Source organism: Melospiza georgiana, chromosome 10 (assembly GCF_028018845.1).
Source record: "Melospiza georgiana isolate bMelGeo1 chromosome 10, bMelGeo1.pri, whole genome shotgun sequence".
Lineage (NCBI taxonomy): Eukaryota > Metazoa > Chordata > Aves > Passeriformes > Passerellidae > Melospiza > Melospiza georgiana.
The window spans coordinates 8,884,273-8,901,591 of NC_080439.1; the positions used below are offsets into that span (position 1 = coordinate 8,884,273).

At 40.6% G+C, this 17,319-nt stretch overlaps 1 protein-coding gene across 2 annotated transcripts; it reads left to right on the forward strand.

Moving 5' to 3' along the window:
* Positions 1–1,007: 1,007 nt before the first annotated feature.
* LOC131087392 (cytochrome P450 2J4-like) lies at positions 1,008–13,853 on the forward strand. 2 transcript variants are annotated; one of them, XM_058031024.1, is made up of 9 exons: positions 1,008–1,266; positions 2,252–2,414; positions 3,344–3,493; positions 5,328–5,488; positions 7,908–8,084; positions 9,722–9,863; positions 11,616–11,803; positions 11,968–12,109; positions 13,704–13,853. In XM_058031024.1, exons 1-9 carry the CDS (start codon positions 1,096–1,098, stop codon positions 13,763–13,765), a joined length of 1,356 nt encoding a protein of 451 aa, XP_057887007.1. In that variant the 5' UTR covers positions 1,008–1,095; the 3' UTR covers positions 13,766–13,853. The 2 variants fall into 2 exon arrangements, with proteins under 2 accessions (XP_057887007.1, XP_057887006.1); XM_058031023.1 differs by lacking the exon at positions 13,704–13,853 and adding an exon at positions 12,774–13,393.
* The last annotated feature ends 3,466 nt before the right edge of the window (positions 13,854–17,319 follow it).

Sequence of the window (17,319 nt, forward strand, 5' to 3'; positions counted from 1 at the left end):
GACTGCAATGGTCATGGTCATGTGGTGCCCAGAACCCCTCTTGTGAGGTTTCCATGGTCTGATTTCAGCCAGTGAACTCCCCTGGTGCTGTGTTTGTGGTTCCTGCCAGTGCTGAGGCTTGGCAAAGAGCCTTGGCTACAGACTCTGTTTTCAAGTTACCAAGAATCCACACTCGTGTCATGACTAGTTCTTGCTGAGGCCCTTCGTTCTGGCAGTAGCTCAAGATCCCTACTAGGTTTACCCCATGTTTTAAATTTTTTTTCTTTTAAATCTGTATATTTAACACTAGAAGTACTTTCCCCATGAATATGCATTATTTTTCTCACATACTTTCTGATGATTTCTCAAATCATAAAGGGTACCCACCTTATGTCCAGACTGAACGGGGAAATGCAGAAGCAGATAAAACCCTCTGTGAGTTTTCCTAGTGCTAACATGTTAGGGGAAAAAGTGAGATCATACATTAATCCAGTTATGTCTTTAATTGCATTCAAGAGTGTAACAAATTTTGCCTTTTGTATTAAGCATTAGATAGTTGTATATGTATCTTAAGATAAATGTGGGCTTTTAACTTCTATCAGCCTTGCCATTACTAGATATAACATGTACATGGAATATATACAAACCAATTTAAAAACTCCAAGATTTAATATCCACTTACATTTGCCTGCTTAATTTGTATGTATGGCTATTACTTTTCTAAAAGCATTCCTGGAGTATTTGTAGGAGCACATACCATTCAAAATTGGCTCAGAAAAACTAGATGGGGAATTTATGTGCATCTCCATTGCCTGGAAAATCTTGGCCCTAGTATTTTAAGATACCGTTCCTACAAATCCTGTGATCCATATTGAATAAGTATAATCTGGATAAGAAGAAGAAGAAGAAGGGTGTGCATCTATTAATATGCTGAAGCATGAGAATGTAATGAGTGGAACAAAAAGGAGTGGTTGATAATAAAGAGGTAGGGTTGGAGGCGGGGAATATTTATTATGTGAATTCAAGCTCTTATGAAAAAACTGGTTTAGCAACCAACCTTAATAGCTTCAAAAGACAATTTTGAATAAAGGCAAGCTGGTATAGGCAGACTCTAAAATGTTGAGCATAAGTGAAGCTCTTGTGGCAGTGGCTGTATTTCTTCTAATTACGCAGTTTTTCAAGTTGCAGCGAGTGCGGAGACGGTTTCCTCCTGGACCAGTCCCTCTCCCAGTCCTTGGGACACTGATACAGCTGAACTTTCAGTTTAATCGTGATCTTCTCATGCAGGTACTTATTTTCAGGTACTCCTAATTGTCTAAAAGTCTTTGTGATTTCTCCTTTCTCATGTTGCTTGCTATGTGAAAACATCCTCTGCCAGAACCTCATTGCTGGTACTGTAACTGTTAACTGTGATATCACACTTTGTTTGGTTCAGAACTGTTGGTTTGGTTTGCAAAATAAGAAAAAGATATTGCAGTATAAAGTAGTTTGTCAAGCTAAGAAACCTGTATTGGAATTTCTGAATGTGTGAAAGTCATTCTGGTGTTTAAAGCTACCCCTTTTAAACACCGATTTTCACTGAAATTCGTGTGAAGCTTGATATCTTTCTATCACCCTTTGCCACTAAATTATACGAATTCATGTGAAAATTGATATAATTTAGAATTAAATATATTGAGGGATTATATATCAGATTTGGAGTTAGGGAAAAAAAACTTTAAAAAAATTACTTTCACAGCATGGATTTGTAGCTTTCTGAGCACTGACACTCTCTAGCTTGAGCAGTAAATAAATACTTCCTTGCACTCTGTGTGTATCAGCTTGTTCATATTGACAAGACCAAAAACTGATGGGAGGAAAGAAGAAAGTCCAGTCTCTAAGCTAATTACTCCTCTGACAGTTCTGTGTTCTTTTGTGCTACTTGTACAGATGATAGAAACCCTCTTGAAATAAATTAATAAATAGAAAATACCCTTAAGCCCATTAATGAGTGTGAAATAAGCCTTGGCTTATATACAGTAATAAAAAATACTTAATGCTTCTTGACATAGGCATGTGGCTCTGAAAAGTGGGAATACATGGGTGTTTCCAACAGTGAATGTTGGAAAAGTCATTCATGCTTTCTCAGTGATAATTGTAGTCTGGTGGGAAAGATGGAAAGCATCACTCCACCTTAGGGCTGGTCCTGTAATCAGTGCAAGAACAGGTTCATCCTCTGATTGCAATATGTGGGATTTCATCTGTGCTTTCCTGGCTTCTGTCCCATCTCTAGCTGGCAAAAATTCATGGCAACATCTTCACTTTATGGTTTGGATGGGCCCCAGTGGTTATACTGAATGGATTTCAAGCAGTGAAGGATGGCATGACCACACACCCTGAAGATGTTTCTGGCAGGCTGGTGTCACCTTTCTTCAGAGCAATGGCCAAAGGAAAAGGTGAGAATTTCCAGGCATAAATAGTGCATCTTGACAAATTGCAGTATCTTTTGTAACTTGTGACCACCTTCAGAGGTAGCACAGAGGCAGGGTTTGTCCGCGAGGAATGACTGCTGGGTGAGCTGCAAGGTACAGAGAGGAAATAGCTTTTTGAGAGTAGCAGGAGGAAAATACTAGCAAGAGGAAAAGGATTCATAATATCTTCAATGGAATGCTCACTGGGGCAGATTCAGAGGTGATGAGATAGATGAGACAATGGTAAATTGTGTTGCAGAGAAATGGAGGAAAAGCAGGACACAACCCAATTCTTTGTCCCAGACAAATTGCCTCCTACTATGACATTTTCCATGAAGAGTGAGTTTGACAGTGGGATCTTCTTCCCATTCCCTTCCTTTGGAGAATATTTTCTTGCTGGCACAGTTGCACCTAGAAATTCAGTGTGCTTCTGTTTCAGCCTTGCTGTAGGTTTCATACCACCAACCACACTAGAAATTTCCAAAGTCTGTAACAAAGCCTAAATACTGGACTTTCCTGCCCTACAGACAGGATCTTTTCTCTTTGGCTGCGGACTGTATTCTGATTCTTTCCCATTTTCCCTTCATGAGAATCATCACCATGATTCAGGTGAGCTTCAGGCATAGCAGAAAGTGTGAGACAAGCACTGCAAAGAGCACTAGAGAAGCAGCTGAGATATCCTGAGATATCTGATTGTCTGGGATCAAACTTAATCCTGCAAGACATCTTAGACCCAGCTGAGTTTGCCTATTTCATCCCTACTAAAATGATTACAGGTCACAGCTGTTCCTTAGTGCCTTTGTGTTCACGGGCAAGGCAACAGTTTATGTTCTCTGGCTTAGTAAATCCTTTGATGTAGTCTTTGTCTATGATTAATATTAGCATGATAAGGAGCTCTTCCTTTAATGATGCAGGAATTATGTTGGCAACTGGCCACACCTGGAAGCAGCAGAGGAGGTTTGCTCTGAGGACTTTACGCAACCTTGGCCTGGGGAAAAGAGGTCTGGAGTACCGAGTGCAAGAAGAAGCTCACTACCTGGTAGACTTCTTTGCAAGTATGAAAGGTATTTCTGCAATAAATATCAATACATTTTTGCCATTATTCTGATGTCTTTAGTGTATGAACTTCTCTGTCCTGTCCTGAAACTGAGGGCAGCTTTTGTTCCACAAGGGAGTGTGCAGGGTCTTACACTGTCTGTGTGGAATGGACTGAAAATGCAAAGCCACCAGTCCATGTTGTGTTTTCAAGGAGACTATTCTTGCTCAAAATTATTTATAAAACTACTAAAATTGAGAATAAAAACTGGAGCTTATTGATTATTTACATTATAGAGCACCCTAAGTAGAAAGGGATCTCTGAAGATGATCTAGCCTAACCCCTACTCAAAGAAGGGTCAATCTGAGCAGGTTTCTTAGGGCGGAGTTGTAAATATCTGCAGCAATGGAGACTTTACCACCTTTCTGTGTAACCAGTTTCACTGTTCAGTGAGAGTTATAGTAAAAACATTTCTTGTGTTTACATAGAATTTAATGTACTTATATTTTTCCTGTTGCCCCACTTGATACCACAGAGAAGAGTTTGGTTCTCTGTTCTTTATATCTCTCCACCATGTATTTATACATATTTAGATATCTCCCTATGTCTTCCCTTCTCCAGACTAAATAATCCATTTCTCTCAGCCTCTCTCATGCCAGATGCTTCAATTCCTTAATTGTCCTTGTGGCCCTTTGCTCAACTTTTTCTAATACACTGATGTCCCTCACACTGGGGAGTCCAGAGCTGGACCCAGAACTTGAGCTGGGTCTTGCCAGTGCTGATCAGAGGGGAAGGATCACCTCCCTTGGCCTGCCACCAATTCATTTCCTAATGCAGCCCAGGATGATGTTGGCCTTTGCCTCAAGGGCACATTTTTGGCTCTTTTATGGTGCTGATGCATAGAGAGACAAAATCAATGCTGATGAATTAAGTCCTGTAATGCCATTTGCACACGCTCTGTAAAGCACTGACTAGAATCTTGTCTTCATTACAATATTCTACCCTGATCAACCCAGTTAGGATCATGTGAGTAGGATTTCCCAATACTGATCATTATGCAAGGGCAAAATAAATCAGGACATGCTGTGGCTAGTGTTGTATAAATTAAAAATAATTAGATTGAGCCCAATCCCATGGTTAACAGCTAGGAGAGATTGAGATGTAACCATGTGTGCAAGGAAAAAACCCCACAACAGTAAGTTACTGACCAGAATTGTGCCTTGGGTGTTGGGCAGTTGCATCAATACACACACAAATAGAGTTTTTTATGGCCATATATTCCATAATCAAAAAATAGTTTTCTTGGAATTAGGTTTCAAATAACTGCTTTAAAATTAGTTATTATACTGTTAACACAATTGGTTGAAAGGAGTTTACAACATTCTACAACATTTTATCTTACTGGAGATTGTCTCTAGCAAGATCAGACAAAACACAGTAGCCTTGCATGCCTCTGTGTCCTTGCTGAAAAAAACAGTCTATCTTCTTGCCCTTCTACCCTTAGGTTCCCTTTGTCCATAGTGTTCTCAGTCATTCCCAGGCTTGAAACATATTTTGATTTTGCCAGAAAGCAAATTTGCGTAGATTTTTTTTTCCTTTACCTCTAAATTTGCTCTTTCATGTGATGCAATATTTTACACATCTGGCATTTTTTTAGAGTGCCACACATTCCTGGGCTTACAGGATTGCAATATGGTTGTGAGGAATCAGTTTGATACTACAGTTTTGGAAAAAATATTGCTGCTTCTCTGTGAAATGCAATGCCTTCTTGAAAGTTCTGTGGGGAACTTAGAGGATTTTCACATTTCACTAAAGCAGGAAACATTAACAGTGACATTTATTATTTATTATTATGGTTGCAGGGAAACCTGTGAATCCTGCTTTCCCTCTTGTCCATTCTGTCTCCAATGTAATTTGTGCTGTCGTGTTTGGACATCGTTTCTCCAGAGAGGATGAGGCCTTTCATGATCTGATCAAAGCTACAGAACATCTCTTCAAGTTTGGGGGCAGCTTTATTCATCATGTAAGTGAATGATCTGTTGTATTTTTCTGAGCAAGACAGAGAGTAAGAAATGCAGATTCGAGAGCTATCAGGCAAAGTTTTAGAATGGGTGAGGCCCCGCGCAGTTTTACTGGACAGTGAACTCTCTCACAGTGGGATGGTGAAGGTCCACATGCCAGCCTCGGGCATTTGTGTTCATTCTCCTGTCTTTGAGTACTGTGACAGTTTGCCCCTAAATCTTTGCAATAGGGCACAGGTTCATGGACTGCTCCTGGGTTACTTGGTTTCTCAACCCCTGCACACCACCGGTTCCTGTGTTGGACATCATGATTCCTAAATATTAAATGTCAGGTCTGAAAGTCTGACTCATGTGCCAAGTTGAGACACTGTTTTTTATACAGTTAACAGAGAGAGGAATGAGTCAAATACCAAAGTGTTTTGCCTGTGGCTACTTATCTCCATTTCTCCTGGAAGACACAGACTTGAAGACTTCCCAGAGAAATTCTACTCCTTTGCCCTGAGTGAGGAGCAGCTCCAGGCACAGGCAGCAGAAGGCAGGAAATACAAAGAGAGCAAATATAACTGCAAGCCTGGCAATCAAACAATCTGGGAGTCAATGATCCCTCTGACACTAGAAGCTTACTTTGCACAAAAGTAATTAAAAATTTCCTGGGAGTTCTGGTTCTGGTTCCCCTGCTGAAGTTGTCCCTACATTTTATGAGTACCTTTTAAATATAGAATACATAAGCAATTCCTGGAATACAGATGTCTCCCCATATCCCATGGAACATTCTTCTCACTGAGTTATGCTCAAGTTCCCTTTTGTTTAGTTTAGCTTTGGTCCTGTAAGTTGAGTGTAGTGGTGGCAGGTGACACCTGCTTTTAGGACAGAGAACATACCTCCTTTTCTTCTCTGCTTCCCATCCTGGCTCTGATTTGATTTAGGGCAGTGAATAAGATACTGTTGGGGAAATAAGAACAGGAGTTCAAACCATTCCAGAGGGATGACCACCATCTCCACACCTCCCAGATGTGATGAGTACACAATATTATGCAAAAAAGAGGATATTGCTGCATCCACATCCCCATTTCTTATGTGGATCTCATGCTGTCAGGCACTGACAGGGGGACACTGGGGATTGGGCCCCTCCATAAATGGAGGAGGAGTTTTGGCAGGAGCCCAGGAAGGTGGATGGATGCAGTTCCTGTCTTGAACAGACAGCTAAATTCCACTTACAGTTAGAGTGCTATAGTGGGAGAGAGGGCAGACATTTGAGAGTAGGAATGCCTGTAATCTTGGCAACTTTATGTGATTAGTCAGACCACAGTTGTGTCTAAGGCTTCTGAACACCATTTGCAAATATAAAAATACCAGAGATGGAGCTAACCAAAAAGGACATGAAGTTCTAAGTGAATTTACCAAGGACTGGACAAGTACTTTTTTTGTGATAAGGCAATCAATAATGGATAATTGGATGTCTGACAACAAGAACTGATTTCCCGAGAAGATACAAGTACAGTCTATCTAATTCAACCACACTCCAGTGAACACCTAATAGTGTGCTTTCTGTAGTGTGATTAGAAGAGTATGAGAAGAGCTCAGCAAAATCAAGGCTGAGAAAGGATAAAAATTCTGCTGTTAAATAAACAATGGAATTATATTTTGAGCAGAAAAAGAACTATTAAGAGAGTGTTGTATCTTGGAGATACAAGAATAGACAGATTACCCAGGCATAAATGTAGGCTGGAAACCAGAATTAACTTTCCAGCTATCAGAATAGGTCAAAATCAGCTATTTCTTAGGCCAGATTTTCCCAAATGGTAAAACTGAAGGAAAAAAATAATCTAGTTGTGCCACATAACCCTGTCTCTCTTTCTGGAGGAGAGTACTCAAAATTGTCAGGTAGCTGTTCCTTAGGTTCTCTGGGTTTCAGATATTTGAAATTTCATGGTGGAACCTTGGGAAGTCAATTGGTAGAGAGTACTTTGGGGGCTACCCAGCCTGTAAAGCAGCCACTGGGAGCCAGTCCTTGCTTTGGCAAGCATCCTGCTGAGGAGTTTCCAGCTTTTGCTTCTCCCTTCCCGGTATTCTCCACTGGAGGGCAGGAGCTCACTTTTAAAATGCCTGAATGCAGTTCCTAGCAATTGAAGATGGGAATAACTGCATAGGTGAATACCATTCTTTCTAGTTACAGTAATTCTAATTCAACTTGTGACTGAGCTGAAAGCCTGTGGAACTCTGAATCTTACCATCAAAACTAGAAATTATAGTTTACTTTTCACAGCTCGAAATACCAAGCACAGTCTTTGTCAGGATATTTTGCTCATCAGACCCTAATCCTAAGCTAACATGAACATTACCTCTCTTTGTAGCAGGCATCCATAGTGCATGTTCTCGTGATAGAGACTTTGCAGGACCTCTTGTGTGTCACTCCCACAGCTCTATGAAATCTTCCCCTGGCTGATGAGCCGCCTCCCTGGGCCTCACAAGAAGGCCTTGGCTTGTTATGATGTCCTGAGCAACTTTACACGGAGAGAGATCCGAATGCACACAGAGCGTGGGGCACCTGAGGAGCTGCAGGATTTCATTGACTTCTACCTGGATCACATTGAAAAAGTAAGTTTTTTCTGCCCCATCATACAGTCATAGGGGAAAAGGTCAACAGGGACCATTGAATCTTCACAACCAGTCTGAATCATCACAATCTCTTGCCTGTCTAGATTTGGTAATGTGAATCCAATAACCAGGATCTTCCTAAATCCTTTCTGATCATTGATATGCCACAGCACCTTGCAATCCTTTCATTAAATGGCAGGTTAATACACTGCATTTTTTTTCATTGGAACAAGTTGTAAAATGATTGAAGGTCTTTGGAAGACAGAGTGGGATGCTCTGGTTACAATATTTTCCCAGTAAAGGTTTGCCAAGAGAATTTGCAAGAGGTCAGCTGGATTTTGAGAACATTTTATGGAGAAATAACCTAGGAGTTGGCAGTGTTAGTGAAGTGTCACCAGGGTCAGTGAAGTGTCAACCAGACAAAGGTTGACACTTCACTGACTTCACTTCACACAAAATAAGGGCATTTTGGTCAGGCAGGTATAGCAGAAGTAGGTGGGAATCTGTAGGGCTGTAGGAGATGACAAGATCTCTCCCTTTTCTAGACCGTACCAGGATCACTTTGCATGAATCTCTTGGGTACTGGATCCCAGCCTGATCCCTAGACTGTCAGTTGCCCTTCCCCTCTGTGACTCCTACCTCCATTTAAATCTCTTTTCCTTTCTCCTCTCCTCTGCTGTGTCACGATGTTTAGCTCTTCCTGTTCTGCTTGGTGGCAGGAAGGAAAAGGAGAAAGAGGAGGGAGTGGCAAGATGAGACTGGTCCTACTTGGGTGTGGCAAGGCAAGTAGCCCAGAGAGCCAAAGGCCCTGGGAAGTGGGCAGTGGCTCTTGTTCCTGGTGGCAGTGCTGTCCTGCAGGGACAGCCAGTGTCCCTTTCACCACTCTCATGTGCTGGTAGCAGCAACAGAGGCAGCCACAACCTGTTGGGCTGCAGCATTCACCTACCTCCCCCTGATAATTATTTATTGATGAATTCCCACATCAGCTGCTATATTCATATGTATGGTGTGGATGTCAGCCTAAATGGCTTCTAGCTCCTTGAATCCTCCTGTTCAAATTTTTTTTTTATATCAGCACAGTAACACACCTGGCCTTCCAAAGCATTTGACTGTTTCTAAAGCTTTTCATTGCTGTTCTAGGAATTTATGAGACTTGAACATCAGCGTGCCAGAAATTGTTTCAGTGAGCTCTTCTGGGACTCTGCTGGGTGGAAATCATCCAAGTTTGTTTATTAAAAAAATTGAACTGTCTCTAATAGGTGAACAGGGGCAATAAAAAAAGATTAGATGATATTACAGCAGGGAGAAGCATCTCTCCTTCTTTTGAATTGCTCCACTGGCAACAGAAATGTTCAACACCCTTGAGCAAAACCTCCGTAAATACAGACAATGAATTCCCCCAAACCAGAGCTGTGTTTATTTATAATTTCAGTGTATACATACACATCCTCACACTCCTAATTGAAAACTCTAAAACCCCAGAGCAGCTGTACGTGAGTCATTGCGCCCTTGTGTAGAAGAAACCTGAATGCCACAGGTTAAGAACTTTATTCAGCCCAGTATGAAATCACATTTAATCCAATTCTTTTTTTTCTAACTTTCACATATAAGCCTCTAACTTTTCTTATCATTTGCAGTCCAAAGATGAACCCAGGTCAACATACAATGAAGACAACATGGTTTATTCTATAAATGACCTTTTCTTGGGTGGATCAGAGACATCAAGCACTACATTGAACTGGGGCCTTCTCTATATGGTGGCAAATCCAGACATCCAAGGTGAATAGATAAGCCCATCACAGATATCCCCCATGCAATAGAAAAAATAATTTCCCTAACATTCTCATAGATCAGAGATTATTCCTAGATCCTGGTATGTGTCTAGTGGCACATGTACCTTTTTCTACTTGTAGGTCTGCCCTAGGCAGCATCAGTAGATCCAGGGATTAAATTAACTCTGGGATGTATTTGAGTTTCTTGTAAAAGAAATTATTCTAGTCAGGAGTGGAAACAGATGGCTCCTCTGTTACCTCTATGTATATTTAAGAAATTTGCTTTTAAGTCTAGTTCTAAAATAACTACCAATCCCTTTAATAGAGCACTGAATGAAAACCAAAGGAAGAAACATGTCTTATCTTGGATAACCAAAATCTCACAGTTACCATGCAGAATATGTGCAACTCCCAGAGGAGAACAGGATTTTAAATGGATGAAAGAGATGAAGATAAGAAAAACTTGGTCAATTTGTAGCTGTCAGACAAGAAATTCTGCTTAATCTCATGTTATCACATGTTTTGTTATCACTTACTCTAATTAAGGTTATGAAAGCACTGACTCACCTGTATAATTTTATTTAGCTAAATATTGCACATATTTGGGAAAGCACAGCATATGCAGAGTGATTCTTCCTGAGCTTCTTGAGAAATACATTGCATCAGGACTCAGAATGAGCTGACACCAGTATGTTTGTCCTCATTTAATTAATTGGTGCCTTTTTTTGAACCCATTCATACTTTCCCTGTGTTGACATCCAATGACAGTGTTCCACTCTGTACCATTAAGGAGAAGTTTGGCCTTTTGCCTCTTCCCTGAATCAGGAATAGAAATGTGTGTTTATATGATGCAGTGACTGATTACTTCAAACTACCTGGATTCTCAAGTTCTTCTGCAAGATAGTTCTTCATGGAGGAAAGTTAACTTAAAAATATTTTTGAATATACATTTTAAATTCTGTAAGGTGCTTAAATCTCTGTCATCATTTTAATGTAGCACTGCTGGCAGTCCCAGGGCATGCTTGATATGAATGGGCACAGACTGATCAATGCAGAATGGACTTCCCTGTGTATTACTGTTGCTTCAAAAAGCCTGAAAAAAGACAGGGTAATTTATTAAAAATCTAAGGTATTTTATTAGGTGTGTACTGCCTCTCTTGAAGTTTATAAATCAAAGGTTTTATTTTTGTTAATGCCCCCAAGACTCCCATGCAATAAGTAATTTAAAACATGCTGTTCTTGATTAAAAGGCAGATGCCAAGCAATAGATCAATTTTTTAAAATAGTACTTGGACCTTGTTCTAATTGACATTGCTTCACTTAACAGACACCCTGCATAAGAACCATGTCCTTTTAACAGGAATTAGGCTTTTAAGGCTCAGACTCACCTGGCATAAATTTCAGAGAGCTGTGAGCTTAATGTTCTAACTGGCTGCAGGTGCTTGAGGCACCTAGGCAAAAGAAAACCCAAAGATAACAGATTTATCTCTTGGATTTGTGGTAGTAAGGCAACATTTAGTTTTAAATTTTTGAGCAACAAATGTCTTTTCTTAATCTATGATCAAATAACTTCATACCCAGAAGCAGAGCTCTCATATGTTTAAGCTGTTGGAACATCCTGCTACTTTATTTTTCTTCATAAGAAGTTACTTACATTTCTAAATTAATTGTGATGTTGTTCTCATAGTTCTATGTTGAAAATGTCTTTGAAAATGAAATCACTGGAAATGTTCTGCCTGAATCTGAATATTTTCTCCAGAGAAAGTGCAGAAGGAGCTGGATGCTGTTCTGGGTCCCTCCAAGGAAATCTGCTACGAGGATCGGAGAGAGCTGCCCTACACCAACGCTGTGATTCATGAGATCCAACGCTTCAGCAACATCATTTCAGTGGGCATGCCCAGGGTGTGTGTGAGGGACACAACCTTGCTTGGCTTTCCCCTCAAAAAGGTACAGACACAGCTTCTCAGTGGCTACAGACTTTTCCTGCATCATGGTGTGGATTGAAATCTGTTTGTGCCAGGGCGTTCTCCTCAACAGAAGGGGGGCTGGATGCCTTTGGGTCATGGTCTGAATGTCAACAAGGAACAGAATGAATGTTTTTCTCCTTTCAGGGCACCATAGTTCTTCCAAATATTGCTTCATCTTTGTATGACCCAGAGCACTGGGAAACACCTCGACAGTTCAACCCTGGTCACTTCTTGGATAAGGATGGAAACTTTGTGGCCCAAGAAGCCTTTTTACCATTCTCCATAGGTAAGTGGGCTACAGCACAATCATCAACAGTTTGGATTGGGGCTGTAGAATGGAGATGTCTATTAAAAACCTACTGCTTGTCTATTTTAAACCTTTCTGTGGAAAACAAAAGTGCTTAAATCAACATGATTATTTTCAGTAATATGTGTTCCACAGAACAAAAAATAACATGGAAAATCAGAGGTGTCCTGACAAACGTATATATCTAACTTGCCCTATTTTTGGAAGAACATTCTCTGCTAAGATTGTGGCTATTGATTTTGGGCACTCATTTTGTAACAGACATATGGATGGAAAGCACTTTCAAGCAGTCCTCTTGATTCTTTATGCATTCAACACTAGAACATGGCATCTCCCAGGAAAAGCAGGTCCTTATTCTTCATTTACATGGTGGAATGAATTCCTTTAAAGTTGTCAGTCAAATGAAGATGAGGTTTTTGAGGTAATTGAAGGGAGCAGAAGGGTTACATGGATAAAATTCTTTGAAGCTGCAGATAAAATTCTTTGAAGGAAGAAGTACACGAAGCTTTGTGTCATTGCTTGCACTAAGTCCAACAGAAATCCTGGGCTTGGCAAAAATACCTTTGCACTGTTTGAGGATGAAAACAGTTGCTGTTGGGCTCAGGTTTGTTCATTCAGTGTCCTTCCTCTCTCCTCTCTGCAGGGCACCGGGTGTGTTTGGGGGAGCACCTGGCCAGGACCGAGCTGTTCATTTTCTTTGCCAGCCTGCTGCGGGCGTTCACCTTCTGCCTGCCCGAGGGCGTGACCCGGCTCAGCACGGAGCCCGTCATGGGGGGCACTCTGCAGCCCCAGCCCTACAGGCTCTGTGCCATCCCACGCTAGGCTGGACATGGGCAGGGTCACAGACCTGCTAGGAAACATCTTTCTGATTTTTCTGAACCTGTCTCTTGAGACCATATTGCTTTTTGTATTGGATTTGAATTTCTAGTTCAAAAGCCACCTTTTGTATACAGTAGGAAATTTTATTTAGATCCTGTTACCTGCTCATGAAGGTGATCTTTTTTTGTGGTAAAAATTCTTTTGATCTATAAGACCCCAACATTCTCAGCCATAAAGGCATCTTGCAGTTGCTGTCTGGCCTGGCAAGTACAAATCTGTGAGCAAATGACAAAATTGACTGCCAGACACCAAAAATTAATTCATTATTTCTGATAATGAATTAACTCATTATACCATTTCTAAAAGCAAACTGGGAAAACATACCTGGAAAATTCTGCCTCTTGATGTCACTATCATCAATAGCAACATTTCAGTCAACTCTTTGTTGATGGTCACTAATAAAAGATATGAAGGAAAACTTAACAACTGATTTTATTTATAGATGACTTACAGCTTACTGAGAATTTCTAGATTTGATGCAGCAGAATATGTGTAAGGCATCTTTAAACTTTGCAAAGAATACCTGAGTCCAGCAGTGAAAAGGTGCAACTGAAACCTGGTGAAGAGTGAAGATACAGAGAGAAGATTTCTTTTGGGCACACACTTTCAACATTTATAAAAGTCTGACAAGTCAATTTTTGGAAAGTCTTTTCTAACAGAACAATTATTTACTCCCATGCCTGACTCCTTTTAGGATCAGCAATGAGCAGCTGCTACACCAGGTGCAAGGGACTTCCCAAGGGACAGTTTGGGTAAGGAACCTGCTTTGGTTTGAGATGATGGTAAATTGAAAAATGTTCATGGAAAATGCCAAAGATGCTTTTTAAACCCCTCAGCAGCTCAGCTTCCTGAAGCCACAAAGGGTTGCCATATACACAAATACTAGTAAAACTCAATTAAAAAGTCTATAATTAGCAGAAAGAAAAAAATTGGTTCCTAGTTAGGTATTTATATTGTTTGGGAAAGTCTTGTAAAGCATAAGTGAACTTGTCCTTCATGAATGTTCCTGTTTCTGTGAGAGAGGACAGGACAGCTGAACAGATGATCATCTGTTAAATCAGTTATCACTCCATGTCATCCGCTGTGTGATTGAGATTGGTTTGGGCAGTTCACCATGAATCACAGTTTTAGATTTGTCTCATTATTTCTAATTCAATGGCTGATGGAACACAGCATCAAAATAGTAACCACTTGATATTTAGCTGTTATTAAATTAAATGGCAGGATAGCACTAGTGAAATATGGAAGATCACATCCTGACATTTTACGTGACAGAAAACTGTGCCCTGGTAGAAACTGATGTCAAAGTCTGTGTGGATTTGCATGTGTGCATGGGGAGATAAGGCAAAGCTGAAACCACTGTGATTTGGGGATGTTGGAGCTGTCATTGCTGCTTAGAAATGAAGTTGGAAGCATCAGTAGCATTACAAGCATTAACATCTCTGCTTTGTGGTGCTGTCACCCCTGATGGCCACGTGCTTCCCCAGATATACTTCCAAAAGGGAAGCTCATAAAGGAGCCTGGGATGGAATCATGGCCAGGAGAGCCCTTATGCAGCTGGAGCAGGTGGAGTTGCCTGAACCCAAGGGAACGGCACAACCCAGAACCAGGGGCAGGAGCACCACTTGTGCAGGTGTGTGAGAGGAGACAAGCAGAGCACCCTGCACCTCATACTGGGCAGGTTATTGGTGCCTGCCTGTGACAGGAACTGCTCAGGGGTGGTTTCTGTTCCATTGTGCAGAAATGTCCAAGGGATGAGAGCCCAGCACGTCAGCCATGGCAGCAGCAGGATGTCACAGGGAGGCTCACAGCACCAAGATGGGAGAGCTGGGCTTTGCAGAGCCTTTACATTTCTGTTCCTGACTGATCTATTTTAGAAGTGAGTCACTTTAGCTCATCTTCTAATAAAGCCTGGTCTTTTTGAGCTTTTGAAAGCCTTTTCAAAGCCTGGCTGATGCTGCCACAGAAGGCCAATGAAGCTGAGAGCAAAGCTGAGAGAAGCCCAGCTCCCACTTACGAGGTGCCAACTCTCTCAGCTTTGGCTGTGTGATGTCACCTCTAATCAGGCTGCTGAGCTTTAAGGGGTGTCTTGGAGACACCCCCTCATACACACATCCTTCATTCCTCTCTCTTATATTCCTCATTGCTTTCATGTTATTTCTCATGTCTTCCTCAGGCTCCGTTTTTGTAGTGGTGCTTGCACCTCCTCAAGCATACAGGGGAAGATCTGGCTAAAAAGGAAAACACAGGAAATGTACAGAGGCAAAGCTGAAGATTTTGGGTTCATGTAGCTCTTGGAGAGGCTCAGAGCCTTGTGAATCTGTGATGTTCATCTGACACCCTTTTCACTTTAAGTTTATACATAAAGCAAAAAAAAGAGGTAAAGAAAAAATTTTGTATTTCTAGTAGTATAATGAAGAAAAAGGAAAACGGTGGTTTCTCAGAACTGCAGTATATCAGGAAGGCTCTGTGGCAGATGGGAAAATTGATGGCTTTTTTGGCTTTTATTGTCAATGAAAATGGCCAATGCATTCAACACCGCTGGTGTTCAGGGAAGATTTCTGTCAAGGCTAGGAAGGAGAAGTTAGAAAATAGCTAGATAAACATGATATTTTCAAATTGGCTGAGCTGATTCATCCCAGGGCACTTAGGGGAACAGTATCAACCTCAGAGCTATTAGCAATTATCTATGAAAACCTGTGGAGGATGGGAAAAGGTCAAACATTTCCTTTTCTTCAGAAGGTAAGAGAAGTTGCAGTGCTATAAATCAGCCAGCCTGATTGCACTTCTCAGAATATCCTACAAATAATCAGATTGTAAGCACTGGAAGGAAAGCAGAGTCAGTATTCACCAAATAATGTCAAAGTTACTTAGTTCTGTTTGATGATATTGCTAGAGGTCTGTTTTCAAGAGAGAAGCTGTTAATGTCATTTACTGCTCTTTAATGTGGCTTTGACACTATCTCACAAATTCTGTGGAAATGTGGGCTATCTAAAGTTTGATAAAACTTGATGGAAAAGTCAGGAAATGCATATGAATAGTATCATGTCAAACTGGAAGGATGCACTGATTGGGATTCTGTCCTGCATCTAAACTGTTCTATATTTAATTGAGGACCTTGATAGTCAGTAAAAGCACCAGACCTGAGTAAGGCCTAATTTCTTGATGCCACTGGATCCAAACTGATCCCTGCAGCAAGGTAAGAAAGAGGTATTCCCAAACTTGTCTAAATTCAAAGAAACTTAAATGTAGGACAGTTTTATTTGGATCTATTACCTTTGTGAAGTGTGAAGGTGCCATAACATGGATACTTCTCCTTAGTAGTTTTAATGTCACATAGCTGAAGAGGTGAGAGTGACCCTACTCCAGCATCTCTCATCATTCCCTCCTTCCTCTTTTCCTGGAGTTACAATTTTCCCTGGGAAATTTCTCTGGGATTGTTTTTTCTTGACCATTATGGTTTCCACAGAGCAGTAAGCTGCAGCAGAAGGATACATTTTAGTTTTGCAGTGACTCAAAATGCCTCTAAAAGCTATAGAATTCAAACTCAAGTTTGCTGTCCTGAACCAAAGTATTTTCTTTGGATATTCTTGAATAAAAGACTTGGTGGAAAAATCAGGAAGTTTTCATAAGGAATTTCTGAGACAGGCTATTTTAAACTGTATTAATATATTTAAATCATTAGAATAAAAATGGCAGTGAGCTGTGTTTATTTGAAGTAATATTTCAGCTAAGTTTGGGATATCTTTTGTTTAGTGAAAAGCTAAAAGGAACTCCTCCTAATATCTGCAAAGAAATCAGAGCCTTAGCTATTTTTAGCCAAACACTCCAGGAACTATTTATTTGCTGTCCTGCAGTGTGAGATTCTAATGTTAAAGGAATAACAATAACAAAATTGCAGCCCTTTCCCTGAACAGTTTATGAGATACAGCAGATGAGAATAGAGATGAGCTAATAATATTAATATATTCTGTGGTCAGCTGATGATATGATGGTATTGTACAAAGCTACATTTTAAGGAGCATTACAGAGAAAATGAAAAAAAACCAATTGGAGTGTTTTATATTCTGTTTTAAGTAACTTTTTTTAGCACTTTTAAAAAGTGTTCTTATTTCAGTGCTGCAGTCACATGAGCATTGGCTTTGCTTTGTAAATTCAGGTTGGACTGACAACTACAAACTGTGGGTGACTCTGGTTTCTCAGCTTCCTTTAGCCTGCTTGTGGGTAGCTTTGGGAAGGGACAGATGCCACCACCCACCCCTAATATTGAGAGTATCAGTAGTTTCAGCACTCACAGACGACAACCAAAT